We start from the raw sequence: 23178 nt of genomic DNA, 5'->3' as shown, positions 1-23178 counted from the left end.
TCTCTCACCAGTTGCCCCCGGCAGCCTGGGAGAAGCACCCGCTCAGACCCTGACCTGACCTCCATCACACACCCAGGTGTGGAGGCTCCGGGCAATCTGAGCCCCACCACCATGGGCTCTTCCCTCGGGGCAGGGGGCGGAGCCGCGCTGGGCCGCCTGGCCCTCCTCTGGGCCCTCGTGGCTCCAGGTGAGTGCCCGCGCCTTCCCCGGGGGGCCGGGCGGGACGCGCCCGGAGGCTGCGGGCTCAAGCTGCCCTCTCTCATCGCTTGCAGGTATCCAGCAGGACCTCAGGGTGCTGCAGCCGTCCGTGATGGCGGGGCACGCGGGCAGAGCTGTCACCATGTCCTGCCAGGTCAGCAGGTCTGTGGATTACGTCCACTGGTTCCGCCAGCTGGAGGGCCAGGCCCCCGAGAGGCTTCTCTATCTAGCCTTGTCCAAGCGGGATGTGCAGTGGGATTCGGTCCTAAGAGGTGATAAAGTCAGCGCGGCCCGCGGCGCGGATGGCAAGAGCTGCACCATGTCCCTGATGAAGCTGGCGAAGAGTGACGAGGGCGTGTACTACTGCGCTGCCTGGAGGTCGGCACAGCGGGGCGCGCAGCCCCGGGCTCTGCACAAAATGCTCCGAGACCCACTGCTCGCCCGGACCTGGCCACTGCCGCCGCCTCCGGGTCCCTTCGGTCCCCCTGGGGTGATCTCTCAGTATCCTGACGACTCCCCGCACTCTAGGGCTTCTGCGGGTAAAATCTGATGGGAGCTGAGGCTGACCCGGGTAAAAAGCTGTGCAGATGGCGGGGACTTTTCCAAAGATCGTCCAGTTCAGCTTGTCTGCAGCATTTGGAGGAAACTCTGGGCTGCCCAGTCCAACAGCTACTGAACACATCCAGCTATTGAGCCCTTGAAATGTGCTTAGTTCAAGAGTCCAAGCTGAGATGGGCTGTATGTCTACAACACAAGCTGTATTTTGAAGATAGTCGCAGAAAAAAAGAAAGTGGAATATCTCCTTAATTATTTTTATATTGACTTACTGTTGAAATATTTTGGATATCTTGGACTAAGTAGAAATAGTCCTAATATTCATTTTAAATGTCCTTTTTTTTTTTTTTAAATGCAGAAGCCAAAACATTTTCGTCTATGGCTTGAATTGGTGACTCACATTTATTTCTAAAGGATAGCTCTGGTATTGACTGAAAATATAAAAATCTGACCATTTCCCTCGAAGGATACATAGATAAAATGTCACATAAGTGATTTCAAGGGTGAAGGACTGTAGATCTGCCACAAAATGTTTGAAAGCTGAGCCTGGAAGTGTATGCCTGATTCCAGTCTCTAAGTTTCTCACCCATTGTTACCATTTTGCGGGGGAAGAGACAGCAGTTTGAAGCCCGGGAAACAATATTGGCAATGTCTCAGTGTCCTCCTCTATTGGCATGCCTGACATTCTTGAGTTTGAGTTGATAAAAATCCGCATGGTGATGCAGTTAACCCTGGATGATACATCAGGTTCTCTGCTTTACTCTTCTTGTTTTTTTCTTTTTAATTTAGTTTATTTTCCTCGAAGTATAGTTCACAATAGTCAAAACATGCAAACAACCTAAACTTCCATCAATAAATGAATGAATAATGTCAATGTATGACAAAAACCACTACAATATTGTAAAGTAATTAGCCTCCAACTAATAAAAATAAATGGAAAAGAAAAAAAAGATGTGGTGCATATACACAATGAAATACTACTCAGTCATAAAAAAGAATAAAATAATGCCATTTGCAGTAACATGAATACAACTAGAGATTATCATACTAAGTGAAGTAAGTTAAAAATAGAAAGACAGACACCCTTTTATATCACATATATGTGGAATCTAAAATATGGCACAAATGAACCTATCTATGAAACAGAGGCAGATTCAGGGGCATAGAGAACAGACATGTGGTTGCCAAGGGGAAGGAGGGTGGGGGAGGGAAGGACTGGGAGCTTGGGATTAGCAGATGCAAACTATTATGTATAGAATGGGTTGGCAAAAAGGTCCTATTGTATAGAACAGGGAGCTATATTCAATATCCTGTTATACACGTCTCCTTGAATGTCACCACATGTAGAATTTTGAGTGAATCTCTGGCTATTCTGCTCTCTTCTATAAAATGAGAAGGTTGAACAGCTAAAAGTATATGCCTCTGATCTCTGCATTTACAGGAAAATCACACAAATCACTTATCACTATATTCACTACCTTCTTATGAAAAGAAGGAAAAAAAAAAGCCTGTGTCACTGATTCTTCAACCCCAAAACAGGAAAGAATAAAATCTTTTTGAAGTTTAAGCTGAATTTAGACCCTTTTCAAGTGGAAATTCAAAGTTTATGTATAGCTTAATAGCAATGGTAAAACAATGAATAAAAGGAAAGTGTAAAAAATTCTGAATTGGTCCTGCAGATTCCTAAACTCATTGTCTACCTCCCTGAGCTCCGATTTTGCCGTTAGAAATGTATAATTCACATATGCTTTCCTTCTGAAAGAGCCCAACCCCCAACCCTTCCCTGAAGGCCTAATTCAAAGCTGAGATCCCCCAGTATGTGTTAGAAGAGGTGGAGGTAAAGGGGACAGAAGCTTACTACGTTTGTTCACTTCATCTTCCCCATCATCCTAATACAACTCTTTCCTGTTCTTGCAGCCACACCAATGCCAGACTCCACAGAGAGTGAATTTTTTGAACTGGTGACAATGTGGCCAACAAGAACCAGCTCGTCACCCATGTCCTTACAGAGCTATTAATACACTGTCCACAGTCCCCAGGAAGAGACAGCCCAGTGCCCCTGCTGTGAACCTCGACTATGGCGTGAACCCTATTCTCACCCCTCACTGACTCCGGCTTTTCCCTTATGAGCTCTGTGACCTTGAGCAAGATCTTCACACTTTTAGGCATCAGTTTTCTCAGGTCTAAAGCAGAATATAACCGTTCCAAAATGTCTCTCTCTTGGAATTATACCACTTAATGCCAGTTGCAACCTCCACGGTGATAGATTAGCTCTTTTCTGCATGAAAATCCTACTGAGACAGATTTAGAAACCTAGAGCATATCTTTCTTGGGTGATCTTGTTTTCAGGGTAGTCACTGCCAGGATGAAAGAAATGGTCCCAAGACTGTCACTTACTTTGGGAAGCATTTTAGCTAGTCTGTCTCTCTCAAAGTGAGGGATGCAGGATGGCAAAGGCATGGCTGTGTATTGTGTTGATGCCCAGGTCATGTTCATTGAGGGCAGTGTGATAGAGTAGAATAGTAATAGATTTTTACTAATTTTTTAAAAACTGTATTGGTATATAGTTATGAATTTTTGAATCAAACTTTTCTGACATTAATTTTCCATACCTCTCTGGCACAGGAAAAATAGGACATTTACATTCAGCTCCTTCCTTGCTCACGTTAGGTGTGAGATGGGTGGGGATCTCCCTGAAGGACAAAGAAGGGTGTGGCTGCCCCACAACCTTGACCATGAAGCTCCATCACAGAGTGTGTACTGGGAGGCAAGGCTGAGATCTCTAGGACCCCGTGACAGAGAGTTCTTCTGTCAGGAGATACCAATGATATCATTCAAGTCAAGGAACTAAGGGATGCAAAGGGTGTACCCCAGTCCACATTAGGGCCCCTCCGTGGTATCTCTGTGACCTGACTCCTTCCAAAAAGAGAAGGAACAGAGAGGAAGGAAATACTGAACTCCTGTGTTATATCTGGATTGTGCTATGCATCTTCCTTGTAATGATGTGAGACATCATTATATGTAATGATGTGAGACATGTGAGACACAAAACGTGTTCTTACTACGTTTTCAGAATTAGAACACTGAGTGTCAGATAGCAAATAAATCAAGCAGGTAATAGGCAAAATTAGAATTAAAATCACTTTGTTGTACACCTGAAACTGACAGAACATTGTTAATCAACTATATTCCAAAAGGAACTAAAAATTGTTTTAAAAAGAATGAAAAACAGTATTGAAAGATTCCATGTTCCCTACTGTAGCACACTGGACACTTGGTATTACAGAAATGTTTGCACACCAGCTCTATCATTTTCTACCTGATCATCCATCCTTATGTTACATCCCCATCTCTGTGGAAACTTGTTTCTTGGCTCAAAATACCATTATTTACATAAAAGGAGCTAATGAGTGCAACCGTTTTTGAAAATATAGTGTAAGCACTATATTAAAGAATTACAGCTTTATTTTAACATTTTTCTTTTGTACCAATAATATCTATCATATAGATTTATCTCCACAGGCGAGGCACTATGCTCGATGCAGTAAGGGATTTAACAATGACAAGGTGGGTCTGGAGTGGACATGAGGATGGTCAGGGTCAGTCCTGTCTGTGTCCTGGCAAATGAACAGCTCATCTGTACTCAGGGGAGCATTCAGCTGCTTCTGGCAATTGCTTTTTCTCTTTATCCAATTGAGTGGCTTTAAGATTACAGAACAGTCTGGAAGACATTTCTTCTTTCATCGTAAGAGAACGGGCCTTAGCTCTCAAATTTTAGTTTAAATAAGGAATTTATAATTTCAGGTAAAATAGTATTCTACAAATTTCTTCTTTTAGCCTATGAAAGATAATAAGTCATCACAGAACTTGTGTTCTCATTTCTAATTATTGTGGTAAAGAATCATGTTGCCTGTCACTAATTATTATAGAAATACAAATCAAAACAATGAAGATTCTCCTCACACTGGTCAGAATGCATCATTAAAAAGTCTACAAATAACAAATGCTGGAGAGATAGTGAATAAAAGGAACCCTCTTAGACTGTTGATGGGACTGTAAATTGCTGCAGCCACTGTGGAGAACATTATGGAGGTTCCTTAAAAAACTGAAAATAGAGTTGCCATATGATCCAGCAATCTCACTCCTAGGCATATATCTGGACAAAACTATAATTCAAAAAGATATATGCACCCAAATTTCATAGCACCAATATTTACAATAGACATGGAACCTACCTAATGTCCATTGACAGATGAATGGATAAAGAAGAGGTGGTATATATACAATGGAATACTACTCAGCCCTAAAAAAGAATTAAATAACACCATTCGCAGTGACACGGAAGGGCCTAGAGATGATATGCTGAATGAAATCAGACACAGTAACGCAAACACCGTGTGATATCACTTATATGTGGACTCTAAAATATGACACAGATGAACTTATTTACAAAACAGAAACAGACTCACAGACATAGAAAACAAGCTTATAGCTACCAAAGGGGAAAGGGGTGGGAAAGGGATAGATTAGGAGTTTGGGATTAGCAGATACAAACTATTACACGTAAAATATATAAACAATAAGGTCCTAGTGTATAGCATAGGGAACTATATTTACTATCCTGTAATAAACATATTGGAAAAGAATATATATATATATATATACACACACATATATATGTATAATTGAATCACTTTGTTGTAAATGGTCTGTTAAGTGACAAACACTTTTCTGAATTTTCTCTATCGTTTAAGGTTTTAAAAAAATCATTCTCCTTTCTCCAATAATTTGCAAAACGTGTATTATTGGTTTTCATCTTAGAAACTAACTACATTGTAAGTCAACAATACTCTCCCTCCCCGCAAAACAGAATCATGTTACCCAATGAATAGAGAACTTTGTCCACATTTCTCAAGTACATGTGAATTGGCAAATTTGCATTTTCAGTTACTGAAGAGTTTCCTCCTTTCAGAAATATATTCCCAAATCACTAACTGAGCAGCCCTGGTGTTTGTGAGAACGGAAGAGCTTTTCCTTTGATGTGAACTCCGAGCAGTTTCAACACAGCTGAGCACCTGGAAATTTTTTTAAAAGTCTTAATTCTTTGAATCCTCTTCCTGGAAATGTGGGAAAGCAGAACAGGTGGTTAACCTGCTAGTGTCAAACTCTTCTTTTCCTGCTTTTATCCTTTTCATTTTTTATCAGTATTGTCAATGATTAGTCCACCATGGAAAACAGATATTTGGGCCCATTGATCTGAGGAAAACTTATAAAATATCAGATGCCATAAAATCTATTATCAAGGACTTCCAAAAGAACTCAGAAGGTCAAATTGCCAGCCCAAAGTTGTTAAACTGCTAGTCACTTCATGAAGGTAGGCGAAGGCTGAGATCATTGTAGGAGCCCGAACCAGTATGGCAGCTCAGGTTGGAAGAAGATGTTTGGAGAAGGAACTAAGCTCATAGTAGCTCCCTGTGGTAAGTAACTTCTTTTCTATTTTTACTTTAGTCATGAAAGACTGATAGATGCTTTTAAGGAAAAAAAAAAAAAAAACACCTTACAATCCCCCTTATCTGACTGCCACATACTTGGCCTCATCATGAGAACTACAGTTTTGCAGCTAGTGGCCACTGTATATGGATTACATGGAAACAAAACTACTTCCTGCTTGTAAGCCACTGAAATTCATCTTTTAGAATATACACACACACACACACACACACACACACACGCACAAGAGACTCAGGCTAGATATTAAAATATTTTAAGGACCATATCTTTTTCATTGTTTCATTTATGTTTCACTATATTTACACCATTATCATAATATGTCATTATGTCAGTAAAGTTGTTGGCAAAGTTTATGTCAGTAAAGTTTTTTTGTAAAGGAATTTACAAGAAAAAATTCCTTTTCTTATAAATGGCTTATTAAGTGAGAATTTAAAAAATTTTCTCTTCTCTATAGTTTTTCCCCAATAACCTGCAAAACCTGTAGTACTGATTTTCACCTGAGACCTAACAGCAGTGCAAACAAAATTTCTTATAATAAATGTCTATATAACATTTGCAAATCCCACTTCCTATTACTCTAGCTTCACAGAGGGAAGCTGAGAGCAGTCAGAATTTATGTCATGACAGTTCTTGCTGCATTGCTTGGAAATGGACCAGTGTAATGGAATTTGTGAGCTCAAGCCATCTCAGCTCCAAAGTCCATGAAAAGAGTCTGCGTGGTTGGACATCCTCACTTGCTCATTCTCTTAGCAAACATTTTTTGAGGACAGTTTCTGTGTGGATGCTGGAGACAGAAGTGTGAACAAGACACAGACAGAACAAATCCCAACACTCAAACAGCTTATAGTCCAGTGGAAAAGCATTCTAGATGCTGGCTTGACTGGGCCCATATTCTATGGCCTGTGGTTACCAGAGAAACAACAGATCTTGCATTGATGAGTTTGTTTCTTTCTCAAATGATGTAATAGTTATTGCTTATAAAATTCATATATTTCATCTGTCCAAAGAATTTGATAAAATAACCCCAAATTGTCCCACTAAAGAGAATAATAATAATATCAGCTACTATTTACTGAGGGCTAGACATCATGATAAGTAGTTTCAGTGCCTTATCTTTTCCTCAAAAGGAATCCTTGTCTTCCCGTTCCACAGATAAGAAAACTGAGGTTTAGAGAAGTTCAGGTACTTGCCTAAAGTCACATAACAAGTTACTGTGGCAAATATTGGGATTCAGTACAGACTTGTTTATTCCAAAAGACAGAGTCTGGGCCTTTACACAAGGTGAGAAAAATGAAGTCTAAGTTTTTGTATTCTGAACATTTACTCCTCTGTAGCTTGATCTTTTAAATGGATTATTTAATTTACTTCTTAATTTGTAATAGGTTATAATTTGTATTATTACTCGTGTGTGAAAACAGTTCTTCTGTTTATTTAAATTGCGTGTTTCCAAAATTTATTTGTGAAGACCTAAGATAGAAAATGCCATGTACAGGAAGGGCAAGAAATAAGATCAAAGGCACTCAGGGAAGCAGGAGGAAAAAGGACTTCTAGCAGAAAGCACAGGTTAAGATTTTAATGCTCAATGGTAAGAGAGCTATGTGTCTGCTCTAGCTCAATTAAAAAAGTGAATATTAAAAAGAAAAAAATGAAAAGGTGGTGGAATACATACTTTTTATTAGCTGATAAAATAAGCACACCAAATTTCTTAATATGATGTGCTTTTACAACATAAAATTAGAAAAGGACTTTAATACACGAAGTTAAGAGAAAAGTGAAATAAAGATGGGATATAGTCTTCAACATCCACTTTATAAAATGGAAGAAATGATCTTTAATCAAACCCATTTATACTGCCAGTTCATCAATGCTATGGATACCATAACATTTACTGCCATTCACAGATGGTGACCCTCAGCAGATAGGGTCAGGCAGGTAAGGTTTTCACAATCCAACATGACAATAATAGGATTTGAGAACCAGGCATCCTACCATTTCTCTTATCATCCTGCTTTGAAGGCCAAGAGTTGCAAGCTGAAATCTACACATGAGCTGGAGAGAAGTCAGTCTGAGGCTGAAATTTCTAGTAAAAGCTTGGAAAAATATTAATTGTGCTGTTGATTGGACAGGAGGGGGAAGCTATTTGTTTTGGACAACACAAGTGAAGTAATTCCATATACTGACTATACATATTAGGCTTTAGCCAATGTTCCCTTTGAGTTGCTTAACCCTGAAAATATAGCGGGTGAGACTAGACAAACAACTGCCTTTAAGTTGTGTGTATGAAAAGCACCTGTCCTGTGACAATGGCTTTGAGAATTCCTGACATGTGGAGCATAGTAGAAGGCAAAAAAAGGAACCAATCTTCACAGTTGATTGCCACAGACTCAGGTGTAACCCCAAAACACCGAATTCCCATCAGTAAGGGCAAGCCCTGGTCCCAAGATATTAAAATATTATGTTGGAGCACACAGTCAGCTAATAATAAGAAATCACTAATAATAATGATAGTAATAATTATTATGGTCTTTCTTTTCCATAGCATTTTTAATAAAATCACTTTTTCAGATCTTGTTTCATATTGGTCTCACTTCAGCATTAAAAGGGATGTCGAACTGATTCATGCTAACACTATGTTTTCAAATAAACAAACACCAAAAGCTTTAATTAATCTGATTAGCTCAGCCATGGAACCTGTTATGAGCAAAGTGAATCAGGACCAGAAACTTGGTCTCTCGTATCCCAGGCTGTAATGATTCCAATAGGATTTAAAGAACTCAGAGAAGCTAAATTAGTCTAAAGTTTTTGCCACAGGTTGAATCACTGTGGAATTTAGACAGCATGATCTTTGGTGACGGAACAAAAGTTTTCGTCCTAGGTAAGTACCTGAAGAAGGGCATTTTTCGTCAAGGTAGTGGAGGGAAGGCAAGAAGCAAATTGGAATAATAGTTTAAAATGTTGGGAAAATGGGAATGCAAATGGGGATTAGATGCAGGAGTTTAGGAAAGATATTAAAACAAATCCTTAGAGCATACCATAGACAACTGTGCGAAAATGTAGGATTGGGCTTTGTGAACATGTGGACTTATATAAAGGGTTCCTGTATAATATATGTGATCATCATGAAAGTGTTTGGTTCAAGGCCAAAGTTGGTTATTATAGGTAAATTTTGTGAGCTGACACATTTCCTTTCCTGATGGCAAAGGGGTGTTTTCAAAGAATCTGGCTTTGGAGTCACTCTGATCAGGATGTCTGGGTCTACCATTTACTGTTTATGAGCACTTTTGGTCAGTTATTCTCTGGCCTCGGTTTCTGAATTCTCAAAATGGGACAGCCATATGTGTCCAGCAGGTATCGCATGAGAATTCAGTGAAAGCCTGTCAGCAGTGTCCCTGACACGCGTGTGACACATTGTCGGTGCTGGATAGGTGTGTCCACACTCCATTCAAATGCGAAGGGAAAGCTGCACCCAGGAAGGAGAGTTGTTTGCAGCCAAAAATATTGACAGAAGAGAAATTCTTCAGAGGATGCAGTTGTACTCCTAACTCCTTAAACAAAAAGTTATCTTACTGTCCACTCACACACACAGAATTGAATTGGGAGGTATTTGTCTCTCTTTAACAGACTGCTTTCTATTTGTCAAGAAAAATGAAGTGAAAATGTATTTGTTTTTATATTTGTTGTTCTATGTGCTTTATATCTGAATCCTTTCACTTCATTGATATCATCTCTAACACAAACATTTATTGGCCCTTAGCCAATAAACTTGGGCTCCGTGATCTTATTTATCAGAAAAATTTTAATTCATAAGTTAAATGATTGTGATATGAAGTCAATTAAATACAGATACAAAGGTCATAATATAATTTGCTTATTTAAATGTGAAATAGTTCTAATTATTTAATTTATAAAATATAAGGAAAAATAGAGTACTCTTAAGCAATAAAAACACAGTATGTGATGGGAGAAATATACAGTATCTTACTACTATAATCAATAAAATAGTATTTACACCATGAGTGAGGTGTATAAAATTAAACACACTAGGACCTAATTGTATTTACAACATTAAGTTTTAAAATGACCTCTGTTTGCTTACTTCTTTAGTAGAAAACTCAGGAATTTTGCTACAGAGGAAAAATTTCTCAAGAATTTTTTTCTTTTTCTTTTCAAATGAGAAGTTTGATTTTTCTGTTCTTAAGAAACTGACCTCAGAATGCTAAACCAGCTCAAAGAGAATATGAGTAAAGTATTTGTGTTTCACTTGGAAATAAATTTGAAAGAGTTTTAACGTTTATAATTTCAACCATTACTTTAACCATAAATATATAATCAAGAAACATTCCAGCATTTAAGTGGGATCATTTGCAAACTATGTTTTGTTATATATGTTGACACCATGTCTATAAGAAATTCAGGAAGCATACATTTAATTTTTAATTATATATATACTTTATTTAGCAGATGAAAACACAGTAAACCATGGAGCTCTAAAGAAGTTCAGCAAACTTATAGGGTAGATTTAAAACTGGGGGAGACACAGAGTCAAAATACTGTGCGTTCTTAACCATGCTTAAACCTGAAATGAAATTTCAAAAGAAAATGTGCCTTGGTAAACTTTCCCTAAAGTGAAGCAAAATTCTGATAAATGCATTACTTGATAAGGTTTATATAAAGCATGTCAGAAAATTATACATTTTTATTAGAAGTTTTGAAAATATTGCTATTTTGTTTCCAAATTCAAGGCACTATAAACAATCAACTCTTCCACTCAAAAATCTGAAAGTTTTCAGATATGAAGTTTGGATGTTATATAAAATTAGAAACCCACCAGGAGAATCCCATCAGTTCAGAAATGGGCAGGTGAATCCACATTTGAAGCTGTAAATTCAACATCACAGATTGTCAAGTATGCAGGGACACTAATTCCCATTATAAAAAATGACTGTATATTATCTAAAGATACAATAAATTTCCTACTGACATTTATTTATATGAGAAGTAAGATCAGTTCAGCTCAGCTGCGTCGCTCAGTCGTGTCCAATTCTGCGACCACATGAACCGCAGCACACCAGCCTCCCTGTCCATCACCAACTCCCGGAATTTACCCAAACTCATGTCTTTTGAGTCGGTGATGTTATCTAACCATCTCGTCCTCTGTCGTCCCTTTCTCCTCCTGCCTTCAATCTTTCCCAACATCAAGGTCTTTTCCAATGAGTCAGCTCTTCTCATCAGGTGGCCAAAATATTGGAGTTTCAGCTTCAACATTAGTCCTTCCAATGAACACCCAGGACTGATTTCCTTTAGGATGGACTGGTTGGATCTCCTTGCAGTCCAAGGGACTCTCAAGAGTCTTCTCCAACATCACACTTCAAAAGCATCAATTCTTTGGCGCTCAGCTTTCTTTATAGTCCAACTCTCACATCCACACATGACTACTGGAAAAACCATAGCCCTGACTAGATGGACCTTTGTTGACAAACTAAGATAAATATGGTTCATTCCAGGGTAGTTAAATGAAGCTCCACAGAGTTGCAAAACATGAGGATGAGTTATGTGGCCAAAGAGAGCACAAGTTACAAAACAGGATAGGAAGGGAAAATAGTAGAGAGAAGGGAACTTTCCTACACTGTTGGTGGGAATGCAAATTGGTGCAGTGACTATGCACAACAGTAGGGATGTTCCTTAAGAGACTAAAAATAGAGCTGCCATATGATCCTGGAATCCCACTCCTGGGCATATTCCCAGAGAAAAACATGGTCTGAAAAGATACAAGCACCTCTATGTTCATAGCAGCACTATTCACAATATCCAAGACCTGAAAGTAACCTAATTGTCCAATGACAGAGGAATGGGTAGGGAGGCATGGGGTGTGTGTGTGTGTGTATATATATACTGGAATAGTCCTTAGCCATTAGAAAGGATGAAACAATGCCATTTGCAGCAACATGGATGGACCTGGAGATTGTCGTACCAAATGAAGTAATTCAGACCGAGAAAGAGATAAATGTCATATATCTCTTATATGTAGAATCTAAAAAGAAATGATACAATTGAAATCATTTACAAAATAGAAACCGACTCTCAGAGAACAAACTTGTGGTTACAGGGGGGAAGGGTGGAGGGAGGGACAGCTAGGGACTTTGAGACTGACATATACACACTGCTATATTTAAAATGGATAGCCAACAAGGACCTACTGTATATAGCACAGGGAAGGAAACTGCTCAATATTCTGTAACAATCTAATTGGGAAAAGAATTTGAAAAAGAAGAGATACATGTATACGTATAACTGAATCACTTTGTTGTACATTTGAAACTAGCACAGCATTATTAATCAGCTATACTCAAATATAAAATTAAAAGCTTGAAAAAAGCAAAAAGTCAAAGATTCTCACCTCTAGAGAAACTATCAGAGTTACCTGGACTTCTTCCCCATTCTCATTCCCACCACACACCCAAACGCTTCATTTTTTAAATATAATTTTATTTTTAAAATTTTTCTCTGTGCTGCATCTTCTTTGCTGCAACATGGGCTTTTCTCTAGTTTCAGAGAGTGGGGCTACTCGTCATTGCAGTGCGGGCTTCTCATTGCAGTGGCTTCTCTTGTCTGAAGCTTGGGCTCTAGGGCATGGGGCTTCATAGATGCAGCACAAGGGCTCAGTAGTCCTGTCTTCAGGCTAGAGCACAGGCTCAATAGTTGTGGTGCAGGCGCTTAGTTGCTCGAGGCATGTGGGATCTTCCGCATCAGGGATCGAATGTGTGTCTCCTACATTGGCAGAAGGATTCTTTACCACTGAGCCATTAGGAAAGCCCATCCATCCACTTTAAAACAGGCTCCACTATGATAAAACAAAAGAGATGTTAAAAAATAAATGTGTTCATGAATTTTGGAAGGAGATAAAACTCATAACCCATCTTACCACGTGGAAAAAGAACAAAGGCCAATGTGTGGTCCAGGTTCCACTATGCTAGCTGTGACTTTGGGCAAGTTACATAACCTCTTGAACATCTCTTCCTATTGAAAATAAGAAGGATAGTAAGTTCCTTACAATCCACTGTGAAAGGAATCCATGGTGAGCACTAATTCAGCGACAAGTTTTCTTCTTTTTATTACATGCTAGTTTATTCCATGGTTCTCCGTGTTTCTCTAATAACCATTTTAAATTCTTTTCTATCTCCCTCCGCAGATAAAAAACTTCCTGCAGATACTTCCCCCAAACCCACAATTTTTCTTCCTTCAATTAATGAAGTCAACCATCAACAGGCTGCAACGTATCTTTGTCTCCTGGAAAATTTTTTCCCTGATATTATTAAGGTTTCTTGGAAAGAAAAGAATGGCAACAGGATTCTGCCATCCCAGCAGGGAAATACCATGAAGACCAATGACACATACATGAAGCTCAGCTGGCTGACAGTGACAGAAAACTCCGTGAAGAAAGAGCACATATGTATCGTCAAACATGAGAAAAATGCAGGAAGAAAAGATCAAGAGATTCTTTTTCCTGCAGTGAAAGAAGGTATGTGAATATAAACATAAATATAAATATAACCTCCCTTGGGCTTCCCTAGCAGCTCAGTGGTAACGAATCCACCCACCAATGCAGGAGACATGGGTTTGAGCCCTGGGTTGGCAAGATCCCCTGGATTAGGAAACACAAACCCACTCCAGTATTTTTGCCTTGGAAGTTCCAGACAGAGGAGCCTGGGTCACAAAACAAGAGTCAGACACAACTTAGCAACTAAACAATAACCTCCCAGAACACAGTTTTTCAAAGACAATACCCTAACTTTTCTGTCAAGTCAAATAAACACGTCTTTCTAAGCTGTTGTTCTGTTTAATGGTAGCATAAATGTGCTGAAATTTCCACTAGAATTAAAATAGTACAGTCAAGGGAACATTAAAACAAAAAAGAAAAAATATTTTGAAGCTTTCTCAGCCTGTTTCATCTTCCAAAATATTACAGTCACAATGATGATTTTAGGGTCTTTGTATGGATTAAATGAAAGAAAATATATGAACGTGTCTAGCAACTTAGTGCACAACAAATTTGCAAAAAGAAATTTCACTTTTGATTGTCTTGGTTGATCAGGAAATAAGAACATTTATGTATCTTTCAGGAATGCTCTACTCACCAAGCAGTCATTCTCACTTTAATCCTGCTTTTCTCAAAGTATAAGTCAGAAACAGTGGGTTATTAAATGACAAAATGATGTTCTTATGAGGAAGCCAGATTGCAGTTCAACAAAAAGTATTGAGTGGGCTAAAAATTTATTGGGGTTTTTCATAAGCTGTTATGGAAAAAACTTGAAAGACCTTTTTGACCAACTGAAGAGAATAATTTACTGCTGCAGTTTTTATTATGGTCTTAGTTAAAATTTGTACTTTATTTACCACCTTGAAGTTAAAATTTGTAATTAAAGATCGGGTGAGACTAAAGTGTGCAAACGTATTCCCACTGTACATAATGAATGTATTTCTTGCTATTAGAAAAGATCTTTCAAGATACTTTTATTGTAGCCCTAGCACATGCTAGGTCTGGAGGAATGTGTGGATGGACACACTCGGGTGAATTACTGTCCTAGGAGAATGCACTACAGTCAAGAGAATGTACACTTTTCTGGATGACTCAGGGTCACCATGATCTAGGCATGACGTCCCAAAGCAGCCCCTGTGAGCAGATGCTGGACGTGTCCACGCGGTGGGGGCAAAGTGCTGGGTGTATCTTGACCTTGACGGTGGTCCTCTAACTTACTGGACTCAGGGCTTAACGTCTGAGTAATTCACCTAACAGACCACAGGTCACAGCGCCCATCAGAGGAATCACTGTGTGCTTTTCCCTGTGGTTAGGAAGCCTTTTTAAGCAGTGGGAACAAGCATATAAAATGTGCACAGATGTTGGCTGTGCACCAGTCCGAATTTCTGAAGTAAGTCTTTATCTTCTCTGGTTCTTAGTTTGTCCAATGATCAAATCAAGCTTGAACATTTGCCTTGGCTTTGTCCTGGGACTGCAATGAAGAGCAAGTGAAATAAAGTCAGCAAAAAATTGCATTCCAAAACATAAATGGGTCTATTTATTCATGCATCTACTGTATTATTTATATTCTTTCCTTAAACTAATCAACACAGATTACAGAAACGGCCCTAAATTTCTATTTCTACTCATTCTACTCTGAGAAATACATAATAAACAAATTTGCTAAGTGCGGTTTAATATAATCATGGCTCTAACTGTCCTATTAGGTTTTAATTTTTCTGTGATTAAGGAAAAATAAAAAGGGTGGTAAGTTTCATGGTGATAATTACCATAGGGGAGACAAGTTCCCTTTTATCATGTGTGATACTTGGCACTTAATTTCTGAAATAAATGTTTCCCATGGATTTCATGGCCATATAGCTAAAGAGGGCATTTCTGTAAATTTCATTCTTTAGTAAATTTGTAATGCTATTTTTGGGAAGTTTCTTGTTTTTGATAAAAGTTAAGAATATTATATGGGCTTCCTTGGTGGTTCAGATGGTAAAGAATCTCCCTGCAATGTAGAATAGGATTCTATTCCTGGGTTGGGAAGATACTTTGGAGAAGAGAATGACAACCCACTACAATATTCTTGCCTGGAGAATCCCATGGACAGAGGAGCCTGGTGGGCTACAGTCTACGGGGATGCAAAAAGTCGGACACGACTGAGAGACTAACTTTCACATTCAAGAGTAGTGTGTTGTTGTTCAGTTTCTCAGTGGTGTCTGACTCTTTGCGACCCCATGGACTGCAGCATGCTAGGCTTCCCTGTCCTTCACCATCTCTCAGAACTTGCACAAACTCTTGTCTATTGAGTTGGCGATGCCATCCAACCATCTCATCCTCTTGTCCCCTTTTCGTCCTGCCTTCGATCTTTCCCAGCATCAGGGTCTTTTCCAATGATACGGCTCTTCACATCAGGTGGCCAAAGTATTGGCGCTTCAGCTTCAGCATCAGTCCTTCCAATGAATATTCAGGGTTGATTTCCTTTAGGATTGACTGGTTTGATCTCCTTGCAGTCCAAGGGACTCTCAAGAGTCTTCTCCAACACCACAGTTCAAAAGCATCACTTCTTTGGTGCTCAGCCTTCTTTATAGTCCAACTCTCACATCCATACATGACTACAGGAAAAACCTAGGTTTGACTATACAGACCATCGTTGGCAAAGTAATATCTCTGCTTTTTAATACACTATCTAGTTTTGTCATAGCTTTTCTTCCAAGGAGCAAGCGTCTTTTAATTTCATGGCTGAAGTCACCATCCACAGTGATTTTGGAGCCCAAGAAAATGAAGTCTTTCACTGTTTCCATTGTTCCCTATCTATATACCATGAAGTGATGGGACCAGATGCCATGATCTTCTTTTTTTAAATTTTGGGTTTTAAGCCAGCTATTTCACTCTCCTCTTTTAACTTCATCAAGAGGTTCTTTAGTTCTTCTTCACTTTCTGCCATTAAAGTGGTATCATCTGCATATCTGAGGTTATTAATATTTGTCCTGACAGTCTTGATTCCAGCTTGTGCTTCATCTAATCTGGCGTTTCTCATGACATACTCTGCCTCTAAGTTAAGGAAGCAGGGTGACAATATACAGCCTTGACGTACCCCTTTCCCAATTTGGAACCAGTCTGTTGTTTCATATGTTTCTCAGGAAGCAGGTAAGGTGGTCTGCTATTCCCATCTCTTTAAGAATTTTCCACAGTTTGTTGTGATCCACACAAAGGCTTTAGCATAGAAGTAGATGTTTTTCTGAAATTCTCTAGCTTTTTCTATGATCCAATGTATGTTGGCAATTTGATCTCTGGTTCCTATGCCTTTTCTAAAACCAGTTTGAACATCCAGAATTTCTTGGTTCATGTGCTGTTGAAGCCTAGCTTGGAGGATTTTGAGCATGACCCTGCTAGCATGTGAAATTATTGCAATTGTGCAGTAGTTTGAACATTCTATGGCATTGCTCTTCTTTGGGACTGGAGTGAAAACTGATCTTTTCCAGTCCAGTGTCCACTGCTGAGTTTTCCAAATTTTCTGACATATTGAGTGCAGCACTTTAACAGCATCATCTTTTAGGATTTGAAATGGCTCTGCTGGAATTCTATCACATCCACTTGGAAGCACAAATCATGAAGTGATTTTTGAATGGATAGAAAACTAATCAGGTCCAAGCTCTTGACCGGTCTTGACTGAGAAAGAGGTCTTAGTATACACTGCAGTTTATGCTGAAATTTTTTTACTTTTTCACCTCAATCAATTCATAGTAATAAGAGGTTTGTTCATCTTTAATGAACATAGTCACTGCAAGCAAAAGAAATAAAGTTACAAACAATTTTTTCTGGTTGCGCTGGGTGTTCGTTACTCTCTGCAGGCTTCCTCTAGTTGTGGTCAGTGGGGACTACTCTTCTTTGAGGTGCTTGGATTTCTCATTGCAATGGCTTCTTGTGCCGTGGAGCAGGGGCTAAGTAGTTGTGGGACATGGGCTTAGTTGCCTTGTGGCATGTGGAATCTTTCAGACCAGAGATTGAAACCATGTCCCCAGAATTGGCAGATGGATTCCCACCCACTGTACCATCAAGGAAGTCCCAGGGAGAGTGTTTTAAGACACATTAAGGTCAGTTCTTGAGGATGATTATATTAATATTTTCACTCTTGGCATTTACTGCAAAGCTTTTACAGCTCAAATTCATTTTTTATAGTGAAAACTGATCTCAATGAGGGCATAAAATGGCATACCAGAACCAAATCCATATGGATAAGAACATATCCAGAAGAAAAGGAATAAACCAAAAAACCACTGTGACTCTGTTTTCCTGGAACCATTTTCCTTTTACAAATATTTATCTGGAATTTTCTATCCCTGGAATTGCACTGAAGTGTTGACCTCCTATAATAAACAAGGTCACTGATAAGAATAATTAAGATATCTGGAAAAGAAGATGTTTTTAGTGTCTACAGTAGTAGAATTCTGTTGCTCATTGGTTACTTTCTCTCTCTTTCTGTGGCTTATTTTACAAAGTACTTTCCACAGGCTCTGTCTCATTTAATGTCTCACGATGATCCTTTGAATGCTGGCTATGCCATCACTGGTACCATTGGCACAACTCTCTGCCAGTCACTTTCCCTCTGACCCTTATTTCTTTTGTAACATGGAATCCTCCAAAATACACCTCATTCCAGTGTCACTGGAAGATTAAAGAAGGTAACACATGTGAAGTAGTTAAGCTAGTTATAGTTGCTCACTAGCTATTAGCCTTATTAATATTGTTTTCATTTTGCCCACAAACACCACAAATTCAGAAATCATGAGTCAGGGATACTGGGAACATGTGTGATTTGGAAAGGTTGACTGCTTTCCTTTGCTTAGAAGGGAAATTTACCTGAGCCAGACTCCCTTGAACATGGGACTCTATTGCGGATTCTAGGGTTGGGTGTGTTCATCTTGGGAACATCTCTTCATATCAGCAGTGGATGCTGAAGATGTAGAGCAGCCTCTTTTTCTGTTTGCCTTTCTTCAAATATTTCTTGAAATTGTATTTTGGATAAACACTGTCAGGTGTAGAAAACAATATATGAATTAGATCTACTGAATTACATAGTATTAGATGAACTATTCCTGGATTTGTAGGGTGCATGTTTTAATCTGTCAGCAGATTATATATATAATATATATACATGCTACATGCATACATACATATATATATGTTACACATGCACATATAAACACACATGCACACTGTCAAATAATGAACATGAATAATTAACAATACTTTCTCTCATTTATTGTAGTTTTCACCCCAGTTGTCACTACTACTGAGCCTCCAAATGATTGTTCGAAAGATGGAAGTGGTAAGTTTTTGTGTATGTTTGCTTTTATGTTGGGCTTCCTTGGTGGCTCAGTGGTAAGGAATCTGCCTGCAATACAGGAGCCACAGGAGACATGGGTTCGACTCCTAGATCAGGAAGATCCCCTGGAGGAAGGCATGGCAATCCCCTCCAGTATTTTTGCCTAGAGAATCCCATGGATGGAAGAGCCTGGAGGGCTACAGTCCATAGGGTCTCAAAGACTTGGACATGACTGAAACATCTTAGCAGGCTTGCATGCACCTTTAGGTTATGCTTTAGTATTTTTTTCCCTTCTGATTAATTAACTTCTTTTGAACTTCTCTGGCTTAAAGTAGAAAAGACCAATTATCTGGAATGGTGATGCTAAAAATTTTCATAGTTTTAAGAACCGACTGACTTGTCTATCAGCAGATTATACACACACACACACACACTTATATATACATACATACACACACTGTCATAATGGGTGTGGACAATTGATTAATATTTGCTCTCATTTCTTCTAGAAGTCACTGATACTGATTTTACAAAAGCTTGTGCAAGAGATCAAGGTAGTAAGTTTTTGTATATGTTTGCCTTCATGTCATCCTATAGCATTTTCTTTTCCTCCTGATGAAATTACCTTTTGAACTTTCCTGGTTTATGGTAGGAAAGAGCAATTATTTCTGAAACTTTAAGATTCATACATTTGATCAGTATCTCTCCTGTCTCTATTGGCAGATTTTATATATATGTATGTGTATTGTGTACATATATACATACACACAGACATGCATATACATATATATCATGTATCAAATAGTGAAGTATGAATAACTGACTACTATTTTCTCTTCTAGAAGTTGCTAATTCTACAAAAGCATGTCTGAAAGATGAAAACAGTAAGTTTTGTCTATATTTGCCCTTATGTCATGTTATAGCACTTTTTTCCTCTAGATAAATTAAACTTTTGGACTTGGTTTAAGGTAGGAAATCAGAAAGTCTGGATATTGCAAAATAGACTGTAAAACGGTCTATAAGTAAATCTTAAGTAAGTCTATTATATAGACTGTTACACAGTCCATATATTTTAAGTTACACATTTTTTTAAGTAAATCCAACATTCTGTAAGAGTCATCTTAACACAGTAAATACTGGTTTTGGTGTGAGATGACTCTCAATTAGAGGATGCAGTGATAGGCTCTGAATTATTCAACAATGGGTTTCACTCAATTGTGTAGCTTTTGATTACAGTGACTATGCAAAAATGATACCAAGTTGCTTTTCTGTATGTTGAGTCTTTGGTTGTTGCTAATAGCTAATAACATAAACTAATGCTTATAGAGAGTTTCATATTCTTACAGAAGGCCTTATACTATGTCTCTCGTGTATTTTAAATACGATTCTCATAAAGCTCCTAAGAGGGTATATATTAATTTCCCCCCATTTTACAGATGAGGGCAATGAGCTAAAATTAATTAAGTCCCTTGTCCTGTCTCACAGCTAGATCTGGAATTTCAACCCAGGACATTTGAATCCTTCCTCTAAGACATTGACATAGAGTAAGAAATCCAAAAACCAAGGTCCTGACATAATGACATCTGGCTGGGGGTATAAGTACCTGGGCTTCCAACTATCACAGACAAGAGTTCTTTGGTTACGAGTTGCACTGATGTGGGTACATTACTTACATTGCTAAACAGCAGGATCCCCACCTGCCAATAGGGAACAATTACACCTAACTCAGTAGTTGAAGGGGAGTGCTTCCCTGGTGGTTCAGACGGTGAAGAATCCGCCTGCAATGTAGGAGACCTTGCTTTGATCCCTGGGTTGGGAAGATCCCCTAGAGAAGGGCATGGCAACCCACTCCAGTATTCTTGCCTGGGGAACTCCATGGACAGAGGAGCCTGGTGGGCTACAGTCCATGGGGTTGCAAAGAGTCAGACATGACTGAGCAACTAACACTTTCACTTTGAGTTATTACAGAGATAAGGTCACCTAAGTGGAATGTCTCCATAGGGTATCCATTTAGCTGGCACAGGATCTGTACTAGTTGGTGGCCCCTTCTCCCTACATGAAGGTTCTTAGTGAATTTAGAAGCACTGGCTCTGGTCCTGCTGATCCCTTTTTCATTCCCAATGTGTCAGGGGGCCTAAAACTCAGCTAACACCTGACCTGACACTGGGCAGTTAAGTTATGAGCATGTCACCTTCTGAGATCCTTTCCACACCATATACTAGTGATTCTGGAGTTCTGACTCTATAAAGAGAGAAATTTTCCTCAGGAACAGACTTCAGCCTTGTGGTTCGTTTAGCCAAGTCAGATGCATCATCACTGTTGTTAATTATTCCTTGACATCATATATTTCTTGTAAAACTTCGAAGGAGAGTAAGCGCATTAGCCTATAACATCACAGCCATGATGAGAGACATCCAAGAGAGACAGGTGAGTGAGGCCTGAGCACCCAAGCTCTCTGAGAGCTGGGCTAACCGCTTTCCTCCATTCTGCACAGTGTTCACTTTACTACACCCTGCCCCACCCACTGTAGACGCCACCAAATTTCACAGATCGTAACCTGATCGTAATCTCACTGATGCACAAGGTGTAATCCATCAGATCCTTCCAAACCAGTGATTCGACTTGATATTTATGCTAAATATCAAGTGTCTGGGGTAGGCACTGAATGTGGAGATGCAGAACTACATGACAGCTAAGAATGTGCTCATTAGAATCATGTTACTGGGATTGAAATGTGGTTCCTGGTACTTTCTAAATGTGTGACGTCAGGCAAATTACTCCTCTCTGCCCTCAGTTTATTTGTAAAATGGGGGTTGAAAATAATGATCTCATAGGTTATTTCAAAAATTAAATAAGATTAAAAGTTTGCATGCAAAGCTCTCAGAAAATTGTTTAGCATTTGGTTAGTGGTTAATGAATATTACTCATTATTTTTTAGACATATGGCAAGGGTGAAGAAAACGCTGAAAGCAATTTATCACAAATGATTTTCCCTACTGGACTCCATTAAAAGTATAACCTTGCTTTTTAATATTTTGGAAGGTTCTAGTGAATTTGGCTGAGGTTGTTGACTTGAACTGTGAGCTGAATTCTGAGCCGTCCTGGTGGTGGTGGTTGTGATGATAAATGTTTACTTTGGGGTTTGGTGTTACAGGGGTGTCACGCCAATGTAGATGATCAGAAGTAAATAATTGTGACCCCACCCCTTTTTCGGCTTCCCTGGTGGCTCAGATGGTGAAGAATCTGCCTGCAATGCGGGAGATCTGGGTTCAATCCCTGGGTGGGGAAGATCCTCTGGAGGAGGGCACGGCAACCCACTCCAGTATTCTTGCCTGGAGAATCCACATGGACAGAGGAGCCTGGCAGGCTACGTCCGTGGGGTTGCAAAGAGTCGGACACGACTGAGTGACTACGCACACACGGTGTTAGGAGGCGTGTCCTGTCCTTTTGAAAGAATGGGCAATAATCATATGACTTCTCCTAGACACCGTGCCGCTGCAGTTCACCTACAACTCTGCTTACTACACCTACCTTGTCCTCCTCCTCAAGAGTGCCGTCTACTTTGTCATCACCTCCTTCTGTGTGCTTAGGAGAACAGGCGTCTGCTGTGACGGGACGAGCTCGTGACCGAGGGGACAACAAAGGGGTCAATCTTCCTCCTTCATCTATTGTCCCAGAAACTCTCTACTGAAGACCCAGCCGGGCTTGCTTTCTGGGTTTGGGTTATTTCAGACGCTGTGCATAATTTTCTATCATCGTGTAAGGGTTTTTCAGACCACTGGGCAGACAGTTTTCCTCTGTAACAAGGAATTCTGCCATTACTCAAAGGCACGGCCCAGGGCTCGTCCAGGGGAGCCTCTCCCACCACTGTCCCCACAATCTCATCAGCTTCTCCCCACCCCCAAGTCCTCATGCCCCCCTAAGCACACACAGCGGGCAGTTCCCTGTTTGCTCCTCGAGCACCTCCACCGAGACCACGGCCCTGATCTTCCCTGTCACACACCCTGGAGATGCTGGCTTTGCTACTTGAAATAAATAAATTTCTAAAAAGAAATCAAAAGTC

General features: G+C 39.5%; 1 gene segment (V, D, J or C); it reads left to right on the top strand.

The window, feature by feature from the left end:
* LOC122674379 lies at window positions 1-23178 on the top strand. The segment is given in 8 exon segments: window positions 1-187; window positions 273-576; window positions 9102-9139; window positions 13454-13783; window positions 19059-19118; window positions 19625-19672; window positions 19958-19999; window positions 22600-23178. Coding segments are annotated over 8 exon segments (1041 nt in total).

Source organism: Cervus elaphus, chromosome 18, assembly GCF_910594005.1.
Source record: "Cervus elaphus chromosome 18, mCerEla1.1, whole genome shotgun sequence".
Lineage (NCBI taxonomy): Eukaryota > Metazoa > Chordata > Mammalia > Artiodactyla > Cervidae > Cervus > Cervus elaphus.
The sequence above is the reverse complement of the archived record's forward strand: the minus strand, read 5'-3'. Positions and strand labels throughout refer to the sequence as shown.